The sequence below is a fragment of the Typopeltis vanoorti genome, chromosome 5 (genome assembly GCF_054136105.1).
Source record: "Typopeltis vanoorti isolate ZY-2024b chromosome 5, IOZ_Tvanoo_1.0, whole genome shotgun sequence".
Classification (NCBI taxonomy): Eukaryota; Metazoa; Arthropoda; class Arachnida; order Uropygi; family Thelyphonidae; genus Typopeltis; species Typopeltis vanoorti.
This window is the reverse complement of record NC_143553.1, coordinates 137,682,329-137,707,148: the sequence shown is the minus strand read 5'-3', so window position 1 is coordinate 137,707,148 and position 24,820 is coordinate 137,682,329. Positions and strand designations below refer to the sequence as shown.

General features: G+C 36.9%; 1 protein-coding gene across 1 annotated transcript in view; it reads left to right on the top strand.

The window, feature by feature from the left end:
* Positions 1-24,820, top strand: part of LOC150106860 (sialin-like) — a 52,581-nt gene that overhangs the window by 11,219 nt on the left and 16,542 nt on the right. Inside the window, exons 3-5 of the mRNA XM_090393492.1 lie at positions 20,409-20,639; positions 21,107-21,290; positions 23,355-23,485. Of these exons, the coding sequence (XP_090249618.1) occupies positions 20,409-20,639; positions 21,107-21,290; positions 23,355-23,485 (546 nt within the window). The remainder of the gene's footprint in view (positions 1-20,408; positions 20,640-21,106; positions 21,291-23,354; positions 23,486-24,820) is intronic.

Below are 24,820 nucleotides of genomic sequence, written 5' to 3'. Positions count from 1 at the left end.
CCAATACATATGTGACCCCTTGGACCTCTGCGATGGTTCCGACCATAATATGTAGGTGGATATGAAGGTTTATATGGTATATTAACTTTGAGAGTTCTAAGTGGTATGTGTTCAGCTGTACGTACTTCGCAGAGATCATGTAAGAAATGCTAGTCAACGTAAGCGTGTCCAAAACCAAGAATTTGGAGAGGTGGGGATTTTTGGCATGAAGTTGATGGAATCCGTTGGCATATTTTTGAATCTTTGAAGGATGGGTGAGTGGTGGGTTAAGCTACATTCCATTCTCGATGGTGCCATTAACACTATCCTATACACTCTCAGGTTCTTAAGGTACATAACGTGCCCAGATGGGTTCGCGTAACTCGAGTTTTAGAACAAGTGTTAGTGTTATAACTAAATATACTGTTTTGTGTGTTTTATTGTTTCGTTTGGCCAATTTCGAAAGAAAAATTGTAGTTTGGAGAGAAAATATTCTTCAACCCCTGCATGAAACCAGCTAACTCACTTTCAGGGGACGACTTGGTAGCAAGAAGGGTTCGGCTCCAATTTTATCAACATTTGGAAATTAAATAAAAACTGTTCGAAAAAAATAATTCTGTTATTTCAAACATTTTGCTAATGTATCATATACATTGAATACACATTTGAGCACTGTTGTTAAGGTAAAATCCTTTTAGGAAAAATAAATAAATACTTAAGCGTTCTGTAAAGTTCTCGGTCTCGACCATAGATGGTAAAACTATCGGCAAGATTTTTTTTTCTAAGTTGGAATATCTCTCATAAGCATCCATGTGAAATTGCAAGTCATTCTATCAAGTAGTTTGTTTCATATACTGTAGATGTCTGAAGCAAACGTTTTGTCAGTATCCCTTGAAATGGATAAAACTGAGTATCGTGCTATGATAAAAGTCTTTATAAAAGAAGGTTTAACGACAAAAGAAATTCATTCGAACTTCATAAAAGTTTATGGGCACTCTTCTCCTTCGTTTTCGACAATTAAAAAATGAGCTGCCAAGTTTAAACGTGGCCGTACCAGCCTTGAAGATGATCCACGTGAAGGACTTCCAAAAAGTGTAACAACACCAAAAATCATTGATCAGTGCACGATATGGTATTGGATGACCGGCGAGTCAAAGTGCGTGAAATTGCTGAGACTATAGGCATTTCAAAAGAACGTGTAGGATATATTTTGCATGAAGAATTGCAAATGAAAAACCTTTGCCAAGATGGGTGCCGCGCTTGCTCACAGCAGATCAAAAATGCACTCGTATGAAAATCTCTGAACAGTGCTTGGAGCATTTTAACAAGAATAAAACTGATTTTGTGCGTCGATTTATTTCTATGGATGAGCCTTGAATTCACCATTACACACAAGAATCCAAACAGCAGTCAAAACAGTGGACAGAAGCCCGTTGTTCAGCGCCGAAGAACACAGAGTGATGGCATCGGTGTTTTGTGATTCATTTTGTTTATTAATTATCTTGAAAAGGTTAAAAAAATAACCGGGGAATAGTATTTCGGTCTTTTAACCAGACTAGACGAAAAAATTCGTGAGAAAAGACCTGGTTTGCAGAAGAAAAAATTATCATTCATCAGGACAATGCACCTGCCCACAAATGTGTTTTGGCAAGGGAAATTAAGGGATCTGCACTATGAATTGTTGGAACATTCATCCTATTCCCCAGATTTGGCTACCTCTGACTTCTGTCTCTCCCAAAACTAAAACTCTTCCTCGCTGGTCAGCGTTTTTCTTCGAATCAAGAGGTGATTGCAGCTGTAGAGGGATATTTTGCAGATCTTACCAAGAACCACTATAGGGATGGGATAATGGTGCTGGAGCATCGCTGGAATAAATGTTTTAAGGGAGATTATGTTGAAAAATAAAAATAATTTTTAATAAAATAAAAACGAATTTATAATTTTTGAAATTATAAATTCTTTTTTTTTTATTGTTAGGCCGAGAACGTTTTTCACGTAATATGACGCCAAAAATGCACAAGAAACATTTAATGCTAAGAAGAACTGCGAAGTCGAGAAGGAGTCCCGCCCCGCTAAGGATGCTATTGAAGATATCGAAAAGGTTATTGAAATAATTAACCTTCAAAATAGCGAAATTAAAACAGAACATCAGACAAACGGCGCTTGAATTAGAGAGTGTCGAGAGGGGTTTGAACGAACGTAGGGAGGAAAAGAATATTAAGCAGTTGCATAAGAAACAACAAAGCATGGAATCAGTTAAGTAACGAAAATCAGGTAAGGAACGTTGTTTACAAAGAGATGGATAATATTTGGTATGGAGAATCTATCATAAAACATGCCATTAAGCGAAAATTATGAATATGAAGGAAGTAATTCAAAAACAGAAAAGAAAGTAAATGAGTAGTCATTGTAGTAAGTACTACCGACTTAACTATCGATAAGTTCACTATGAGAGAGGACATGAAAGGATTGTTGGAAGAGGCGAGAGTGAAGACTGAGAAAGTGAAAATCGTCAGTATTTTATCTCGATATAATAAACATGAATTCAGAAGAAGGGTTATGATGACTAACGATTCGATGAGTAGGTTGCGAAGAAGGATTGGATGCGAGTTTTTGGATGTGCGGAGGGAGTTTGAGGGAAGACTGGATTTGTATAAGAGGGACGGCCTCCACCTGAATGCATTTGGTATCAGGAATCTTGAAAAACTAATAACTGGTATGCGGCCTAACACAGAGAGTCTGGGAAATTAAATTATGATAAGAGGAATGACGAGAATATGAGAGTAAGAACGAAAATGTTATATAACTATGGTGATCATGGGAATGAGAATTATTATGGAAATGATTACCAGGAAAGAACGATTTCGACTTTGGGTTCGTCCGGTTCGGATCTCAAACGTGTGCAATGATGTCTATGTGTATAAGGCACTAGAGAAGAATAGAGATCTGCAAGTAGTCCATGTTGCGTACACCAGGTTGGTAACTTTTAGCAAAATGGGCACTCATTAGTTGAACTACCTCTTCTTAATCTAGTACACTCACACCATCTACATTCAGAAGAGTTATTCTTTCATATTCCTTCCTTCTTTTACTTTCTATTACTATGGTAATTCCCATGCACAAGAGTGGTGCAGAGACCGATATATCCAACTATTGACCAATCAGTATCTCAGGAGTGATGGTGAAGATTTTGGAAAAATTGGTCAGGGCTCGCATTCAGAAATGGGTTGACAGTGAATCTCTACTTTGCAATGAATAGCATGGGTTTACTAAGCGAAAGTCATGTTTGAGCAACTTGCTCACATTCTATAATAATGTTACCATTGAACTAGACAAGGAGAATGGATACAATATGAAACTTTTGGATTTTGCTAAGGCTTTTGACAGAATACAGCATGGAAGACTGTTGCATAAATTGTTGAATATGGGTTAGATTATAAAGTATTAGCGTGGATAAGAGGAAGGCTGACGGACAGATATCAGAAAGTGTTATACGGGAGATATGAGTCTGCAAGATTTAAGGTAACTTCTTGTACCACAAGGATCAGTCCTTGGTCCACTTTTATTCAATCTGATACATTAATGATATTGGAAAGGATTTTGACAGGCAATATGCAGCTATTTGCTAATGATACGAAGATAGGTAGAGTAATCAGGAGTGCTGCTGTATCCAGTACTTGCAGAATGATTTGAACAGACTGGAATTGTGAGCATGTGAAAATGAATATTAGTATAATGTCAGTAAATGTAAAGTCATTCACTTCGGCATGATTAGATATCCAATTATTATTATATTGGTGAGATCATGCTAGAAGAAACTGATGAGGCTAGGAATTTTGGGGTTTTAATAGATAGTAAGTTGAAGTTCAGGGGTCATGTGGCAAAGATTGCAAATACAACTCAAAAGATAATTGCAATGCTGAAACTAACGTTCACATGTAAAGATAAGGATGCCATTTTGCCTCTTTACAAGGTCTTGATAAGACCTCACTTGGTCTCCTGGTTTCCGTTGTGATTTTGATACATTGGAGCGAGTGCTAAGGGTGGTTCTCTTAATAATAATAATTTATATGTGTGCGTGCGTGCATGCGTGTGTTTATATAGAAGTTCATATATTAAGCCTAAAATAAGCCTTAATTATATGAACGAGCCTCTGTTTCCTAATATCTATTTCCTTATATTTCGTTGTCTTTATTATCAGTTATTTTAGTCTCAAATGGACGGAGAGCCACTGTGAATCAATCGACATCAACGATTCCCTTTGAAAAACGGAGCTTCGAATGCAGTCTAAGACTCGAAGATTCTTTTTATTTTCAAATGTTTTAGATCTCGTAAAACAGGCAAACTGGAAGAAGAGTACACGAAGTGAAGATACCGTATATTGACCTCACAGCCTTAGTTTGAACAGAAATCGCAAAAGAACAAAAAATCGACAGCAATAAAGGGACGTCATCATGTCCCTCTCCATGAGTTTTTTTTTTTTTTTTTTTCAAGCTGTGTTTATCAAGAAACAACTCATACAGTTAGCATGAACTTAGAAGCATCTTCAATCTGTACCCAAGAGAGAGAGAGAGATACAAGAATAATAATAGTTTCTTGTGTAAGGTTACGGGGAACTAGTAAGAAATAGCACAAATATATTTACACAGCAGTCACACGCTAAGGCATTATGTGGTTCTAGATGAAAACACATTTAGTTCGCGTAAACCTTCAGAATTATGCTGACTGTAATCTAAGTAGTACAAGTACAGTTTCCTCTGGAAATCTGAGGGTACACCTTATCCACTTATTACGGTCTATAGATGTGTATTTATTGAATCTAAAAGTAGTAATGTCTATAATGTGTGTGTGTGTGTGTGTGTGTGAATTATGTGTAAGTGCAAAATGATTTGTTCAACATAGGCAGACATTTCTTATCATAATAATGGTTTGCCATTATTATGATATCTTTTTTTATTATTATTATTTTATGACCTACGCAGTATATTTAAATTTGTTTTAAATACATTTAAGTTTAAATTCAAATAAGCTTAATTAACTTTATATATATTTTTATATTTAAATATTAAATAAAATAAATAAATTCTCACCAGTATATTATGCTTCCGGTATTTTCATTATTATTTATTTAAAGCACACTAGAGTGCACTGTACTCGCAAGGAACTAGGTCTATAGTTTAAAAAAAAAAAAAGTTAAAAGTTATACGCTGGAGGAATTAACAAGAAAACTGCTTTAGTTCACTGTTAGCTGTGTATCCGAACTGTCCTTGGGATGTGTCTGCTGCTGTTGTTGATCATAATAAATCGTAATAAATTTTGCCAAGGAATTTTATATACGGGATTAATCCTTTGTATAATTTATTTGTGCGAAGGTTCTCAGGCCAGACAGACAATAAATGCTTGCAGGAGATTATAAATGATTTATAATTTGACTTTGTGCTTCTAAGAGACTTGGATTAGCGAATCAACTAAAGTAACATAAAATGGAACGTTGAAAATGATGCTAAAAGAAGTGATGAATTTTAAAAATACCGAAAAAATAAAAGCTTAGAAGATTACAATGAATGGTAATAATAAAAGCAAAAGATTTATATTAATAAATAAAGACATAGATAATCAAACAGCTACATATAATCAAACTCTAATTATATATAATTACCTAATATATAATATTTCTTGTACTATGCAAATTTCTCTCTATAGCTATAAAAAGTGTTTTAAAAAATATGAGGATTTGGCATCAGTTGACATAGTTCAATTAAGAAATTTTAAAACAAAATATAATATAATAATGTAAGTTACACTTTATATTTTATTTCTTTTATTATTATCTTAAATATTTTAAAACGCTTTCTAAAATTATATAAACATATACACTTTTAAGATTTTAATATCATAAAATTATAACTACATTCCAACGAGATAAGATTATCTTATATCTTATAAGATAAGATGATATAACAATATAAATAATAAATCGACCGTGAGATGCGGTGATTAAAACCCTTGGAGGGTAATGGATGGCAATGCTGTAGCCAATGAAGTCCTAACTGAGGCTCGGCCATTGCTGTTACCCTCCTGTTACCCATGATCAGAGCTTTAATGGCTCAATAACACCTAATCCCTACACTGTCCTCTACAGACAACGGGGAAGATGAAAAGCATTCTTGCTTCGCCCCTTTAAGACAGTCCTTATAAAGTATAAGACAATATAAATATAAATAGCGCAGACTTCGCCATGCGGTTACATCAGTGTAAACAAAAAAAAAATGTTGGGACTTCCGAATGATATTTAGAGGTAAGCTTTCTTCGTTTTGACTATTTTTGTGATTACACATTGCTTAATTGGTAGACTCTTGCGTGAGTCCAAAGGATTTGTCAATAGACCCTCCTAGGTCGACAGGAATATTCAAAGACATCGGTATATTCCTTCATTGTACACAAGGATGAGAATGTAAAAGATATTAAGGACGCTATTCAACATTTAAACAAAGATATGTCACTCGACATTCTCAAATTCATCCTAAAGAAATTTGAAACGGATTATCCTGGTTGCTTGAATCTCTTCACTCAGGTAAATGACACAGAAGACGATGATTTGGACATTGAAGTGGACATTCCACCTACAAAGACTCCCCGACAGTTCGGTTGTTCACAGGAGGAACAATCTAATACAAGACGCAGAACATCAGAAGGTGAAATGGAAGAAGATCAACAAAATCAAGTCACCCAAGATAGAAAAGAAAAGGTCCCTCCAGTTATCCTTCGAGATAAAGATAAATGGACCTCAGTCTCAAGATCCCTAGGGGAGCAAAATATCAATTTCTCCTGGGCAAGAAATACTGACGAGGGTCTAAAGATTCACCCTACCATTGTCACAGATTATCGCATGATGACGAAAATGCTGGACAACTCTAAATTGCCCTTCCACATTTTTGCGCTAGCAAGCGAGAAGAACTTAAAAGTGGTTCTAAGAGAGGTGGCTGAGGCATCACAACTAATGAGATCACAGCTTACCTCATCAGTCAAGGATTGACCCCAATCAAAGTCAGTAGGATGCTGAGGTCAGATAAAAGACCAATGCCACTGGTGTTAGTCGAAATCTCCAATACACACAAAAAAATATATGAAGTAACTGACATTTGTAAGCTTAAAATTACAACTTAACCTCTAAGGAAGAAGCATCGGCAGGGCAGTGCCACAGATACCAAAGGTTCGGGCACCCCCAAAAACTGTGCAGAGCTGCCTACAGATTCCTAAAATGCGGTGAGGGTTACCAAACCAACTCCTGCACCAAGCCCAGATCCACACCTGCCTGCTGTGCCAATTGTAGAGGACCACGCCTTTTCCATCCAAAAAATCGTGGATCAACAAGCACGAACCACGCTCCTCCAAGCAATGACACAAACAACCAAGCAGGTCGCAATCCAGATCATAATACCTCACATTCGGCAGCACAGGAAGGCACTCAATCTTCATCCATGTCCAAATCATATGCTGAAGCGGTAAGAACTCAGACTCCTTCATCGCAAGAGCAAACAAGCTCCAAACTCACATCAGCTCTAATCTCTTCACTTGCAACAATGCTGCACGAATTCAGCAAAGCAAGCACCTCATCATCTTCCAGAAAGAGATTTTATCTAGAAACGCAATCCATATTAACAGCTCTCTATAATGTTTAAAAAATTTAAACAGAATTCTCTAATGATAATAGCATGGAATGCTAATGGCTTAACAAATAAAATTCTTGAGCTGCAAGAATTCGCAGAGATACAATCCAGACATAATTTTGATCAGTGAATCCCACCTCAGACCATCAAACAACCCAAGACTAAGAGGTTATATTCTATATAGAACAGACAGACTCAACTCTAGAGGAGGCGGCACAGCTATTTTTATTAAAAATTATTTGAGCTACAATGCATTGACCGTCCCCCAAACTCTAAACCTTGAAGTAAGGTGTAGAGGTGCACAGTATTAACGCAGGCAAACTCAAAATCTACGCAGCGGACAATCCTCCCAGCATTCCACTATTGACAGCAGACTTAGACTCCATCCTCGGCTCCACGAACTCAATAATTATAGCAAGAGACCTCAACTCCAAACATACGGCTTGGTTCAGTTCGTCAATCAACTCCAAAGGTCGTAACTTATAGAACTACACATCACTCAACTCATCAATAGTAGCTGGACCCACTGAGCCCTCCCACTACAGCCCATCAGGAAGCTCTGATGTATTAGACACAGGTATCCTCAGAAACATCAAATATCAACCAGCTGGAGACATTAGAAGAGCTTAACTCAGATCATAATCCCATCCTGCTCAGGATAGGACTTCAAGATCAGCTTTCTCCCCATCATTCTTTCTTACCATGGGACAAGCTCTCTAAGGTTCTCCCAGTCCACATCGGTCCACCCCCCCCCTTGTCATTCGTAAAAAAGAAGACATAGACCAAGCTGTAAGCAATTTAACTACGCAAATCAACACAGCAATAGCATCAATCACTCAAACCACTGTCTTACACGCTCCCAACTGGATCCCAGAAGAGATAATGGACCTGATTAGGGCCAAAAACAAAGCCAGAAAGCGATATCACAGCACTAGAGCCCCGCAGGACAAAACAACATGAACAGACAAGTTCGAGAAGCCCTCCAGATGCACAGGAATTCCAAATGGGAATCCAAACTCATGAAAATCAACACAGAAGATAACTCCATGTGGAAATTTGTAAAATCTCTTCGTACCAAAAGACAACTTCTTCCCCCTTTGTGTGCAAAGTGTGCAATTCCAAGACCAATCTTGGAACTGCACACTCAGATGAAGAAAAAGTAGAAGCCCTAATTGACAATCTGGAAAATCAATGCAGCCCATCTTATTTAAACTTAAATATCAATCTCATTTACAAAGTTCATCGTAAAATTAGAAAAGCATTAAGACAGCCTAAGAATGATTCAGAAACCATCATCCCCACATCTCCAACAGAAATAATCAATATTATTTCCCATCTGAAGAACAAAAATGCTCCCGGCCACGATGGCATTACCAATAGAATAATAAAGCTACTCCCACGGAAAGCCATAATTCATCTAGTTAATATTACCAATTCCATTTTAAGATTCCAGTACTTTTCCACAGATTGGAAAATCGCTGACATTATACCTCTGAAAAAGCCTGGTATTAACCCACAACTTCCCCAAAGCTAAAGGCCCATCAGTCGTCTTTCCTGCCTCGGCAAAGTAACAGAAAAGGTCATCCTATCAAGACTACAATCAGCAGTGGACAAACAGAAAATAATTCCAAATTAGGTTTCGCAAAGCTCACAACACAGTACAACAAATTCACCGACTAACAGAACATATCACTCATGGGTTTAACTGGCACCTTCACACTGCTGCTGTCTTTTTGGATGTTGCCAAGGCCTTTGATAAGGTCTGGCAGCAATCCTTATCTTCAAACTAATTGAAAACAATATCCCAATTAAACTAGTGAAACTCATGTACTCATATATTAGTAAAAGATGCATGCAAGTAAAACTCAACGGAATTGTGTCATCAAGGCGCAAAATTCTGGCTGGAGTACCTCAGGGTTCTCTTCTGGCCCCAATACTTTTCACAACTTACGTAGCAGATATTCCTCTCAATACAAGAACAACCATTACGGGCTTTTATGCCGGCGACACCGCTATTCTAGCAAGGTCGCTCAGTCCTCGCCTATCAATCACCAGACTCCAAGGAAGTATAAATGAGCTAGCAAACTGGTTCACCAACTGGAGGATTCAAGTGAACCCCCTCAAAAGCTCAGCCATGCTGCTTTCAAGAAGAAAGGTCTGCAATAAAGAAGACATCCTGTCCTCTGGTCATGAGATCCCATGTCAATCAGAGACCAAATATCTTGTGGTATTAATGGATAAGAAACTCCTTTTTAACAAGCACATCAACCTCATTGGCTGCAAATCTTCCAAAGTAATAGCACAGCTCTACCCAATGATCAACCGCAAGAGCAAATTGAACCTACATAATAAATTGCTTCTTTACTGGATGGTAATACGTCCAGTCATTATCTACGCCTCACCAGCATGGAGTCACATTTCAAGATCAAACATTTCGAAATTGCAGAGAATCCAACACAAATGCCTTCGGATGATCCTGGATGCACCGTGATATATCAGAAATTCACAGATTCGCCTAGAAACCGGCACTCCATACATCTCCTCTTTTCTTCGTGATCTTGTAGAAAAATTCTTCGTGAAGTCAAGTTCACATTCAAACCCACTGATCGTACAAGCTGTCAATTACAACGACACTGATTACTACAAACACAAAAGACCGAAGGCCATTCTTCTCTCAACTGATCATAGCTAACACAACTTCCCCAAGAGGGTGAGCTTAATTGCTCACAAATCTCCCACTCCCAAACAACTCTCATTACAGATAAAGGGGAATATGAAAAGCACTAGTGCTTCACCCATCCTGTCAGTAACGTTAATGGTAAGATAATATAAATAATATACAACATAATAATAACAACAGCAACATTACTGACCTAAAGGGTGAAGCAAATGCTTTTCATATTCCACGCTATCTGGAGAGAGACTGTGAGTGGAGAAAACTTTATGAACCTATTGCTTGCCCTGAGTGGGCTTAAAGATTAGTCCTCAGTATTGTAGTTTAGAATAGCTTTTGGTGTTTTATGTTTGAAATAAGCAGTTGTGTCATAATACGCAGCCAGTTGAATCAATTTGTTAGGATGCACAGATGCTTTTGAGAAGAATTTGGTTGCTATAGTCTGCATAAAGGTGTACATATAGGGGACATTTGTGTCCCGATGAAGTTGCACAGCTCATACGAACCATGGGACGTTCAAGATCATTCTGAGACATTTGTTTTGCACACGTTGTAACTTAAGAATATTAGTATTAGCGGTATGGCTCCAAGCCGGAGAAGCGTAGGTGAGTATTGGATGAACCATCAATTTATATATGAGTAGTTTGATTCTGGTGCTAAGTTTACTGTTCCTGTTAGAGGATAAAGCTGGGCTATGGTTTTTGATGTTTTTACACAGACAGTCTTGATATGGGAGCTGAAAGTCAGTTTTCTGTCTAATAGTACGTCAAGATATTTGATCTCAGTTAGCGATGAACTTTTTGTGTTAAATTAGAGGATGTCTCTTTTAGAAAGCGTTAATCGTCTGGAGAATAACGTGGCTACGCTCTTCTGAGGATTCACTTGGAGTCGCCATTTAGCGAAATATAGTTCGATTAGCAATAGATTTTCCTGTAGTTTCTTGATGACTAGGTGCGGCTTTAAAGATCTGGCTAATATTGCTGTATCATCCGCGTATTGGACTTTGACTGATGACAATGGGTTGTGAGGGATATTATACATGTATATGGAAAACAGTATCGGTGCCAGTAAGGATCCTTGTGGGACTCCAACCAAGATGCGTTTTTGTGTCGAAACTGTACCGCACATGCTAACTTGGCTGTGCCTATCGTAGAGGTATGACATTATTAGATGAATCATTCCCACTGGTATTCCAGTTGATATCAGTTTGTATAGCAAACCATAATGCCAAACCTTATCGAATGCACTGGCTATGTCAAGGAAAACAGCCTCAGTGCATTGACTCCAGTTAAAACCTGTGATGATATATTCCACTAATCTGTATATTTGTTGCGTGGTGCTGTGAAATTGACAGAACCCAAACTGCTCCTCAGGAAGAATATGTAGCTTATGTACTGGTTCTTGGATTTTGGTAAGAATTACCTTCTCGTCGATTTTGCCCAGGTTTGAGATGAGGCTGACTGGTCTGTACTTTGAGGCAATCGGGGGTCCTTTTCAGACTTATGGATTGGCATTATGTCCGTCAGCTTCTAGTAGGAAGGGAAATATTTGCAGTGAAGGATGGAATTTATTATATTTGTCAGATGCACAATAGCTCTTCGAGGTAGTAACTTTATCCTTGTTGGAGATGCTGTCAGGAGCCTTTTTGTTGTTTAACTTGTTGATTATATCATATATTTCAGCAGGTGATGTGGGTGCAGTTTGACTGGAGTATGTGACATAATATTTGAGTGAACATCTGACATGGACGATGGATCTTATATATGTGATTGAAGTCGAGATGTTCATAGAAGGGTTTACATTGCTTTTCTAAATGTTTTGCTATTGCTTCAGCTTTATCTGCATCGGTGTGGATGAGGCCTAGATCTGTTTGGAGAGAGTGGGAAGAGGTTTATTTCTGTTTTTAATCTTTCTGATAAGATTCCATATGGAATGATTATCAGGAGAGATGGAGGTCAGTTTTTCTTCCCAAAGATGACTTCTATAGGCTGTGAGGGCATCTCTCACTGCGGAGTTGAGTCTATTTAAGATTCGTTTGTCTTGTGGTGCCCTGGTGTTGTAGTATCTTTTTCTTGCTTTGTTTTTTTCCCCTGATCAGGTTCATAATATCTTCTGGCAAGTGAATTGATCTTTGGGTAGTTGCGGAGGTAGTAACTGCTTCACAAGCTGCATTAATTTGTCCAGTTAGATGATCTTTTACAGCTGTTTCAATTTCCTCTCTGGATTTTATGATGGGTACGGGACCAATATATTTCTGGAGTACCTTGGACAACCTTTCCCAACCTTTCTCGGCGGGACCTACCATAACCACGTTGTTGAATCATGTATAGTTTGCTAGTATGTGTCCGTTTTTGTTGGTAGAACTGCTATTCCAGCCTGTATGCTTGGCGTTTAAGTCGCCAGCCAAGATGGTAGGCTCTCTGGTATCCAATATGGCGTTCAAATCTGAGGACAATAATATTTTTTGTGAAGGATTATATGCTGCGAAGATTTTTAGTTTGCCAGCCGAACGCGTGCGAATCTCGATGCCGGTTACTTCGAGGTTAGTGGTAGGAGGGATGTTTATAGAATGATGGGTGATGTAATTCTTAATGAAAATGGCAGTGCCGCCTCCTCTGTGGGACAGTTGATATCCCTTAATTTTAGGGTTGTCTGAAGGTCTTAGGTGCGTTTCGTTTAGTAAAAGTTCATCCGGCGAATGTCTTTGGGCGAAGTCCTGGAGTTCTTAGATCTTACTCCTCAGGCCGTTCGCGTTCCACGCGATGATCTCTAGTGAGTCTGGTTTTAATTTACTCCTGTTCATTAGTGAGTGCTGCGATGATAGTTTGTGTATCCTTTAGGAATCTTTTAGTGGAGGATGGTGAGGGGTTGGATCTGCTAAAGTCCAGCAGTATATTTTTTAGAGAGGCGTTGATGATAGCTGCCTCTATAGCAAATATGCTAGAGATGTCAAATTTGATAGTGGTGCTGGCTGAATCTTTTCCTGGGTTGATTTTTTTGTACGAACTACATCTGCATATGTCCTTGTCTGACTCTGGGGAGATGATCTTTTAGAGACCTGGGTCTCAGAGGATGGATTTCTGAGCGTTTGTGCTTGTCCGTGGGGGACTGTGGAGTTGTGGTGTCAGGGATAGATCTGCTTGGGGAGGAAGAGAGTCTGCCTGCTTCCGACTGTCTGTTTTTCGGGTTCTGGGTGCAACCTCTATAATTGGCGGTGTGCGGGCCGCTACAGTTGGCATATTTTGCAGGGGTAGTTTTAGGTTTTGTGCAGGTTTTGTGCCTTGTAGAGTCTCTGAGCATGACCTAATCTTTGGTATTGCCAAGTTGAAGCCTTCTTTCTCAAAGGCTCTGGGGTGATTCGTAGTCCACTTACTGAGTTGAGGTCATAGATGTTTTTATAGGCTTGATGTATCTCGATTAAAACTAGAGGCATGGGCGTTTTGTCCGCTCTAGTTATCCTGCTGACGTTGATGGGTGGTAGATCCTGGTGGCAGAGGTCGGCCTCTATTTCGTCAGAGGTTATGTCCTCTGTAACACCCCTTAGAACCACCTTCAGATTTCGCTCGAAGCCAAGAGAGAATGTATGGTATTGGATATTATTTGAATCCAGTTCTTTTGTTAGTTTTCTAAAGTCTGTTACAGTAGCTGGCTGGATTTTAATGCCATCATCGGTATTTTTAGCCGAGACGTACTGTATTTGCAGGTGTGTTATGGTGGTCCTTAAGTGTGTCCATTTTTTCTTTTCCCGGAGGTCAATCGGAGGTACCCTCTCTTTGGGGGAGGCTGTGAGATCAAAACTGGGAGTGTCTTCTTCCAGTTTTGATCTCACAGCCTCCCCCAAAGAAAGGGGGAGGAAAACCTCTGACCCGTAAAACCTCTGACCCAGAACCATGAGAGGTTCTGGGTCAGAGGTTTTACGTTTCTTACGTACCCGAGCTTCTTCGAAGTCTGTAGAAGGAGAAATTACCAAATCAAGTTTCTCCTCTGTCCGGAGGAGAGTGTCTTCACACTCTTCGAATTCTCCTGGCAAGGAGTAGAAATTGAGACTACCGGGCCATTCATTTTCAACTTTTTTCAGTATCTTTTTGAGAATGCTAATCCATGCCCTTTGTTGTTGAGTGATTTAATATAAGCATCATCTTCTTCTTCACTCATTGTGAAGTAGTTAGCAATGGCGATTGTGACGGCGGTTAGGCCTAGCGAATCATCCTCTTATAAATACAGTTCACTTACCTGTGTGTGTTTTGTTTTAAAAACCTCAATCACTTCTGTTCTATTGAATCTTGCAGTTTCAAGATTCCAGTATTCTGACTAAACTCGCTGACTAAAGATACATTAAAAACTTCATCCCTAAAGACAAACTGTGCTCTAAACAAACTCACATTAGCTTATCACTCACAGCATAATAATTCTTATAGTCCTTATAAGGACTGGCTTAAAGGGGCGAATCAAGAATGCTTTTCATCTTCCCCGTTATCTGTAGAGGACAATGTAGGTATAAGGTGTTATTGAGCTATTAAAGCTCCGATCATGGCAGGAGGGTAACAGCAATAACCTAGCCTCAGTTAGAACTTCATTGGTTACAGCATTGCCATCCATTACCCTCCAAGGGTATTGGATTGAATGAATCAATCACCGCATCTCACAGCCGATTGATTCACCCTTCCTCCACAAATTCAACGCCAGCATAATAATTGACCATGACCATTGACGTTACTGACAGGATGGGTGAAGCACAAGTGCTTTTCATATTCCCCTTTATCTGTAATGAGAGTTATTTGGGAATGGGAGATTTGTGAGCAATTAAGCTCGCCCTCTGAGGGCAGTAGTGTTAGCTATGATCAGTTGAGAGAAGAATAGCCTTCGGTCTTTTGTGTTTGTAGTAATCAGTCTCGTTGTAATTGACAGCTTGCACGATTAGTGGGTTTGAATGTGAACTTGACTTCACGAAGAATTTTTCTGCAAGATCACGAAGAAGAGAGGAGATGTATGGAGTGCCGGTTTCTCGGTGAATTTGTGAATTTATGATGAACCACGGTGCATCCAGGATCATCCTAAGGCATTTGTTTTGGATTCTCTGTAATTTTGAAATGTTTGATCTTGAAGTGTGACTCCATGCTGGTGAGGCGTAGGTAATGACTGGACGTATTACCATCTGGTAAAGAAGCAATTTATTATGTAGGTTCAATTTGCTCTTGCGGTTGATCAATGGGTAGAGCTGAGCTATGACTTTGGAAGATTTGGAACAAACGAGATTGATGTGTTTGTTGAAAAGGAGTTTCTTATCCATCAATACCCCAAGATATTTGGTCTCTGAATGCCATGGGATCTTTTGACCAGAGAGCAGGATGTCTTCTTTGTTGCAGATCTATCTTCTTGAAAACATCATGGCTGAGCTTTTGAGGGGGTTTACTTGAATTCTCCAGTTGGTGAACCAGTTTGCTAGCTCACTGATACTTCCTTGGAGTCTAGTGATTGCTAGGTGAGGGCTGAGCGATCTGGCTAGAATAGCGGTGTCGTCGGCATAAAGAGCCGTAGTAGTTTTTTGGGTTGAGAGGAACATCTGCCATGTAAGTTGTGAAAAGTATTGGGGCCAGAAGAGAACCTTGAGGTACTCCCGCCAGGATTTTGCGCCTTGAAGAAACAATTCCGTTGAGTTTTACTTGCATGTATCTTTCATTGATATATGAATATATGAGTTTCACTAGTTTAATTGGGATATTGTTTTCAATTAGTTTGAAGATAAGGCCTTGTTGCTGCCAGACCTTATCAAAGGCCTTGGCAACATCCAAAAAGACAGCAGCAGTATGAAGGTGCCAGTTAAAGCCATGAGTGATATGTTCTGTTAGTCGGTGAATTTGTTGCACCGTGTTGTGAGCTTTGCGAAACCCAAATTGTTCATTTGGGATTATTTTCTGTTGGTCCACTGCTGATTGTAGTCTTGATAGGATGACCTTTTCTGTTACTTTGCCAAGACAGGAAAGAAGACTGATGGGCCTGTAGCTTTGACGAAGTTGTGGGTTATTACCAGGTTTTTTCAGAGGTATAATGTCCGCGACTTTCCAATCAGAGGGAAAGTATTGGAATCTTAAGATGGAATTGGTAATATTAACTAGATGAATTATGGCTTTCCGTGGGAGTAGCTTTATTATTCTATTGTTAATGCCGTCAGGGCCGGGGGCCTTTTTATTCTTCAGATGGGAAATGATATTTATTTATTATCTCGTAAGAATCTGATGATAATTTTATGATATTAAAATCTCAAAAGTGCATGAAATTTTTATATAATTTTAAAAAATATTTTAAAATATTTAAGTTAGTAATAAAAGAAATAAATATAAAGTATAAGTTACATTATTATATTATATTATATTATATTATATTATATTATATTATATTATATTATATTATATTTTTAAAATGTCTTAACTGAACTATGTAAACTGATGCCAAATCCTCATATTTTATTAAAAAACACTTTTTATAGCTATAGAGAGAAATTTGCATAGTTCAAGAAATATTATGTATTAGGTAATTATATATAATTAGAGTTTGGTTATATGTAGCCGTTTGATTATCTATGTCTTTATTTATTAATATAATCTTTTGCTTTTATTAGATTACTAAGATTACTATTCATTGTAATCTTCTAACCTTTTATTTTTTCCATATTTTCAAAATTCATCACTTCTTTTAGCATCATTTTCAACATTCCATTTTATGTTATTGGCTAATCCAAGTCTCTTAGAAGCACAAAGTCAAAATTATAAATCGTTTATAATCTCCTGCAAGCATTTGTTGTCTGTCTGGCCTGAGTACCTTTGCACAAATCCACGCATGTCGTAAAAGGCGACTAAAATGGGACGTAAAGCTTCGCTCTCCTAAGGTTTTTGCCCTAGGGAGCAATTTGTGTCTCCGGGGAGGGTGTTTTCCGGTGTGGGGCTCCTTGTCTACCTTGTCGGTGGACGCTTTTCCCCGGAATATGAGAGGTTCTGCTCGGCGGTAGGGTGAGCCTGTCACTGAGTGGAACTAACGCTGAGTTGGACGATCTTTCGGTCACTCGTGGGGAGTGAGTGGTCCGGAGGATTGCCTAATTTTCAGAGAAGGCTTTACTTATATATCAGCCCAGTGTAACCCATGCACGTCATACGAGGCAACTAAAATGGGACGCTACAGCATTGCCATCCATTACCCAGGGAGGGTAATGGATGGCAATGCTGTAGCGAATGAAGCTTTAACTGATGCCCGGCTATTGCTGTTACCCTCCCCATGACCAGTGTCTATAGCTCTATATTACCCCATCCATATATTTTCTTCTACGGATAACGGGGAATGTGAAAAGCATCTTGCTTCATCTATCTAGCCAAAACAAATTGTTATACGAAATAATTGTTATGTAAATAAACATCCTCAAAAATGAGGTGATTCATTTTTGTTGAATTTAGGGACACAAAACACACGTGTTGAAAAGATTATTTTACTGATTAATAATAAAATAATAACTTCACGTTTCGATCCATCATCAGAAAGATGCATGTGTTTAAGAACCGAGCTACATGCTGTTGCACTCTATACAGGTGAATTACATCTACGTTGTTAACTAATCTTTTTTTTTCTTAGCCTGCCATCTAGTGATAAAAAAACCAACAAAAACTACAATAAACTCTGCAAAGTCCTCACGTACTAGGGTTCTTCTGGAATCATACTGTTCATATATTACGATTATCTTCTGGATTTGTATTGGTTGCTATTGAATGTTGAGGAAAAAAAAAAACACTTCACCAAGACAAAAAAAAAATCTCAATACAAGAAGTCTTGGTGAAGTGGTTTTTTTTTTTTTATTTCCTGAAACATTCAATAGCAACCAATACAAATCCAGAAGATAATCGTAACATAACAAAAGGAACTGTATAATTACAGAAGAATCCTAGTACTTGAAGACTTTAGCAGAGTTTATTGTAGTTTTTATTGGTAATATTTTTAAAATTTATTTTTATTTATTTTTTATCACTAGAGGGCAGGCTACGAAAAAAGATTAGTTAACAACGTAGATGTAATTTACCTGTATAGAGTGCAATAGCATGTAGCTTGATTCTTATACACATGTATCCTTCTGATGATGACCTCGATACAGGGGTCGAAACGTCAAGTTATTATTTTATTATTCATCCGTAAAATAATCTTTTCAACACGTGTTCCCTAAATTTATAAATATGAATGCTGACCACCGTTTAACCTTAAAAAAAAAAGAGTCATTTTTGTTGGTTCGTATTTACTGACCGTGTGTAAGATGGTGGCAGAAGGGCGCATGGATTTGGAATTTATCCAGAATTAGTAGCTGGATGGATGAAAAGCATCTTTTTTTTTTTATTATTTTTAGAGAAAACTAATGCGTGTTTTTTTTTTTTTTTTTTTTTTTTTGAGAATGCTATACAAATTATATGTATGTACGAAGAAAGGCTAGTGAAAAGTGCTAATCAGAGAAAAGAAGTTTGGTCTTGACTCTCGAGCTGAGCATTATTAAAAGTAAGGGAAGAAGAAGAATAAAACTAAAGAGTTTTTTTTTTTTTTGCTAGAAGAAAAGATCAAAATTGTGTTTTGGAAGCATTGAAAGAGACCAGGTTGCAATTCCTGATGTTTAACCACTTCAATATTCCAGTGGAGTAAGATTCTTCTGGTGTTTTCTGACAGAAGACGTTTTTTTAGAAGTTGGATGAGAAAAAGGATGCTTGTTTTATCTTTAGGTGCTGTTGCAATATTACCATCTGAGAGAGAGAGAGAGAGAGAGACACCAAGGAAGGTGACGCGAAGAATCTTAAGATGCAGAAGGTTAAAACTCGACTAGATTCAAGACTGGACAACAGCTGATAAGAAATATCGGATCTCACAAAGGCATAGATGCCACTCTTGTGGCAGATGCCATCATACGGAGTGTATTTTGGATAGGTACGATGACACGTGGTTGTTGTGATAGTCATTTTGGGTTCGGTCAAAAACCGGAGATCAGGTTTGGAAGTGGTGATCGTGCACATTATTTAGCTTGTCGTGTTCACTCAAGGAGAGAATCCTTTCTACATGCCATAATGTGCCCGTAATGTAACACGCATATTAATAATATTATTATGTATGTGTTATTCCATAAACATTATTCCACATGTACCGTTACACAAAAAAGAGTATTTAAATCATGAAATAATTAATAACCGATGATTAAGCTATTTTAATTTTAATTCTCAAAATGTACAGCACGTATTAAATTGAGTTTTGATTTCAATACTACCATATTTCGTGGCATAACGTTAATTTGATAAACGATTGAAAGAGATGGGAAAATATACGTAGTATGGCCGCAAGGGACTTGTATGACTTGAGCCAAGAGTTTGCATTCGTTTAAGTCAGTAAAAAGCTACTTTCAGAGACCACTGAAATGTTGCTGGAGTAAGACAATAAAAAACATAATTCTATTCGAATGATTTTTTTTTAAGTTGAAGAAACAAATATCAACCGAGACGTTCCAAGCGTGTTGCTCATCTATCTTCCTGTAGGACCAACGAAAATTGAGAAACACTCCTGGAACTGATCTACAAAGACAAATGTCTACTATTTTTGATATATCGAGTAAGTCTGACATGTTGTACCGAACATGTTGAAGTATTTCCTGTTGCAAAGTCAACTCATTTCTCTACATAACAGTTTTTTTTTTTTTTGGAGGGGGGATAAAACAACGTGAGTGAAGTCCCCAGCTAAAACAGACACAATAAATACAAATGTAATTCACACAGCCATCATTACATAACCTAAAAGCGATTCTAGATTCAACTGTTATAACAATGAATCAATATTATGAAATGGGCCTTTTTATGATTACGTCAAATAATTTTCATAATGTTTTATGCTGTAGAGAGAAAGAGAGAGAGATTCTTGTTGATAATGGGAATAATAAGCTTAAATAATACGGTAATCTCGATTATCCGGAAAACATTAAAAAACAACTAAGAAATTCTGCATCTGAATAAGTAAAGTCTTGGACAATCAAATGATTGACTTTCTCATCTTATTAATTGTTGAAATTTTTACTTTTTAAGGGAGAATACGAGTGGAGTGCTTCAACCCAGGGATGGATCTTGGGAGCATTATTCTACGGCTATATTTGTACCCAGTTGCTAGGAGGCTGGTTGGCTATGAGAGTCGGACCCAAAAGATTGTGCTCTATGTGCATTCTCATATCGTCTGCGCTGACATTAGTGACACCCTTAGCTACACAGATAGGAGTTGCTGCAACGATTCTTTTAAGAATAATCCTTGGTGCAATGCAGGTAAGAATGCTTAGAAATGAATTAAGTTAAATCTCTTATAAGCAGGCCAGGTCTTAGAGGAAGGTTTTAAGCCTTTAGTTCTACACTCCGATTTACTATAACTAAGTAGGAGTCCCTCTGATGAATCCGTCGGAGTTAGTTCTACAAATTTGAAGGAAGGAAGGTAGACAAATTATTGCCTATTACTTTACGTGAATATAACTTGAGAATATCAAATTTAATGCCGCAAATCTAAACGTTCCGAATAGACTACTTGATATATTTGTAATAAAATCTACAAAGGTTTAGGAAAAAAGCAGTGGCAAGATTTTATTTATTTATCTTCATAATTACAACATACCTACATCCACCACATACAGTCGTCAGCAGATATCAAGTATTCATGATGTGGCCGCTCTTTCTTCCTCAGCCTTTGCAATTCGTTTTTTGTTATGTTGATTGATTGATAAAGTATCCAACATTTACAGGGTCTCTTCTATCCTTGCATCTATACTTTGTTTATTCATTGGGTTCCAGTCCAAGAAAGAAGCAGGATTTTATCTTTTTGTACCATCGGTACACATTGTGGTACGTTCATTGCCATGCCTCTCACTGGATTCTTGTGCGAATATGGGTTCGCCGGTGGATGGCCATCTTCCTTTTATGTTTTCGGTAAGTGTTCTCTTAGATCTTATAGTTTGTCATCCACTAAACATAAAAAAAAATAACAATAAACCTAACTTGTGTTTTAGTTTATAGCCGAAACCAGCAGAACTCTACTGTATATTTATGGACATAGAACTCTATGACATACCCCCCCCCCCCAGTAGCGCTAGAAACTATAGTGCAAATGAGTGAATACAGAAGAAGAAGAAAATTTAATCCTCCTGATCCAGACTATCCAGACTAAATATGGCATTTAGCTTTTCACCTTCAGTCTCAATAAACTCTTGGCTACACCTTGTTTTAAATTGAGGCTCGAATAGGGATATTTGATTTGTTCTATACGTTCCAGGTTATCCATTCAGAAATTATTTTCATAGTTAGAGTAAGCCATTTATAAATTCACAGAAAACATTTAGTCTCCTTGGTTCCAATTAAAAAAAGTTTTATTCTTAATATATGAAATATAATGTTAGTCAAACGCGTATTTACTTGCATTTGCTGTAAAAAAAAAGTGCTGACGTATACACACACCGCGTTTTGTAAATCACTAAGCACGTAATATATACGATGTGCTTTTGTTTTCTGATCATTGAGATTAGTATTTTACTTGACACCTCCAAGGACTCATCACGGGAGGGCTCGCTACTTTACTTCGCTAATTCTCCTATTATGACACTGCTGTCATCATTCGATACACGTACTTGACTTTGTCAACTACGTGTATCGAATTTTTTATTTAGTAAATAATAATAATGAACTAATGAAATGTCAAAATGTTAAATAAATAAGTGAAAAACCGGGGTTTCAATATTTCAGTCAGACATATCTACCCGATATGCAAATGAAAAAATCTTACAAACAAAAAAAAAAAAGACCTAGATGTTTAAATCTCCTCGTGACATGAAGAATCTATCTCTTTCTACTTGCAGCTTTATTTCTTCTCAAAATAATGAACGCTCCAAAGTTAAAATACTTTTCGACTTAATGAAATAAATTATTTATTAAAAGCAATAATTTTTTAATTATTTGCTTTTATATTAAAATTCTATTATAATTATTAATAATGCACCATAATATTATTTCTAAATACAAAGAATTTTAACATTTCATTAGTTATAAAATTGAATTGTATAAAACATACAAATAAATAGCAGATATAAATATAAATAGTAGATACCAGTGTGGTGGCCGGGATAAGAATAGCCCTAATGTAGCTCATGCATGTCGTACGAGGCGACTAAAATGTGTACCTTGGGAGGGCGATGGATGGCAATGATGTAGTCAATGAAGTTCTAACTGAGGCTCGGCTATTGCTGTTACACTCTTGCTATGATCAGAGATTTAATAGCTCAATAACACCTTATCCCTACACTGTCCTCTACAGATAACGGGGAAGATGAAAAGCATTCTTGCTTGCCCCTTTAAGCAAGTCCTTTTAAGGACTTTAAGAACATATATATAAAATAAAACATATTCACATGAATTTTATGGCACGTTTCCTGAGAGGGACTCAGGGTAATGGATGGCAATGCTGTAGCCAATGAAGTTCTAACTGAGGCTCGGTTATTGCTGTTACCCTTCTGCTATGATCATAGCTCAATAACACCCTATCCTTACATTGTCCTTTACAGATAATGGGGAATATGAAAAGCATTTTTGCTTCACCCATCTAGCCAAATATATATATATATATATATATATATATATATATATATATATATATATATATATATATATATATATATATATATATATATATATATATATATATATATATATATATATATATATATATATATATATATATATATATATATATATATATATTTATTTATTTATTATAACTTTAAATAAATGCGAGCATTTATTTAAAGTTATAAATGCTGTAATTAGAGAGAGAATACACACATTTTAAAATGGAATATTCAAAAAAAAAATTGAGATTTTCTCAGCGATTTATTGAAATCAGCCAGCCTAAAATTTATCCTAGAATTGGAATGCTCGGAAATCAACCACAATCTGAAATAAGTTAGTATCCAATAAAATTAGTACTGTTTGTTATTCTTATAGGTATTGAAGGCTGTATCTTGTTCCTGTTGTGGACATTCTTGGTGTATAGAACTCCAGATGAACATCCAAGAATAACAAAGCGAGAACTTCATTACATCAAACAAAATCTTCCTCCTCTATCAACAAAAAAGGCAAGTATAAAGAGAAATGGGAAATTTAAAAAAAAAAATAAATAAAAAAAAGTTAATAAATAAACAAAATTGAATAAATAAATAAACAGTAACTTACAGTAAGACCGAATGAGACTTATTGTATGAGACTCAATAACTTCATTTGAAAAGTTCGTATAAAAGGGCCTTGCGTTGAATCGAAAACGTTGAAGATCTGTGTATTACCGATAATGGACATAGGGATGAAGTTCAGGGAACATATTGCCAAGTAGGTAATGGCAATGCAAAGGATAGTCGCTATATTAAGGAGAACATTAACGAGATTTTTTTAGCCACATATTTCATTTCTGGATGAAAATTTCGAGGTAACTATAACGTGATATTTGAACTATTAAATGTTCAATGAAGAGATTGCTCTAAAACTTGAATAAGAGTGATAGTTTACAGTTAAAGAGATGCATTTTGGGCATTGTATTAAATAAAATGCATCGCTTGTGATGAGTTCTCGAACTTTGTAGAAGAACCTAATTTAAAAGAAACTCAAATCGTTGATTATAAGCTTCCTTTCAGAACATTAATGATATAATGTATGTTGATTTCTCAAGTTTCCTAAGGGAGAGTATTTCATTTCAGAGTATAATATGTGCGTTCACAGGCCGGTTTGTCTGCCTCTTTGCCGGATGAAAAAATCCGAATTTCTGGAAGGAAAAATCTTTCCACTTCCGTATGTGACCAGCTAACTCACTTTTGCTTGAAAAACCTTGATGAAGGTTTGCATTGTAGGCGGGATTAGAACCTAGGTTTTTTCCGACTTCGTGTATACCCGCTTAAGATACGGAGGCTCACTCGGTATGTTTAGTAATTGCAATAATTCCCACTTGAGTTTAAAATTTATTATTCTGTTATATGGAATTCATATATATTCACAATGTAACGATAAGAACTACATTAACTCTTTTATTTATTATTATTTTATTTATTTTTTATTTATTTATTTTTATGTGAATCGTATCTACAAAAAGCTGTTAGCTATTGTACATTTGTATTTGTGCCGAATGTGAGCTATGCACCAATTCACAGTTGGATTAAGAATACAACGACAGCCGCATTAAGTGAAATGAATGGTTGGAAGTTACTAGAAGTTACGTTTCCAAGTATTCACTTCATACATGAACAATATTTTGAGTGCCTTATTAATGGTGATTCAGTAATTGAGGATCCGAGGTCGCTTATTTATCAATTAAAAAACTCCTGCAAAGCTGATTGCACGTGATACATCCAATTAGCTGGTGTGGGAAGATTCTTTCTCGATGTTGAATGTAATGGAGAAAGAATGTGTACTCATACATACTAACT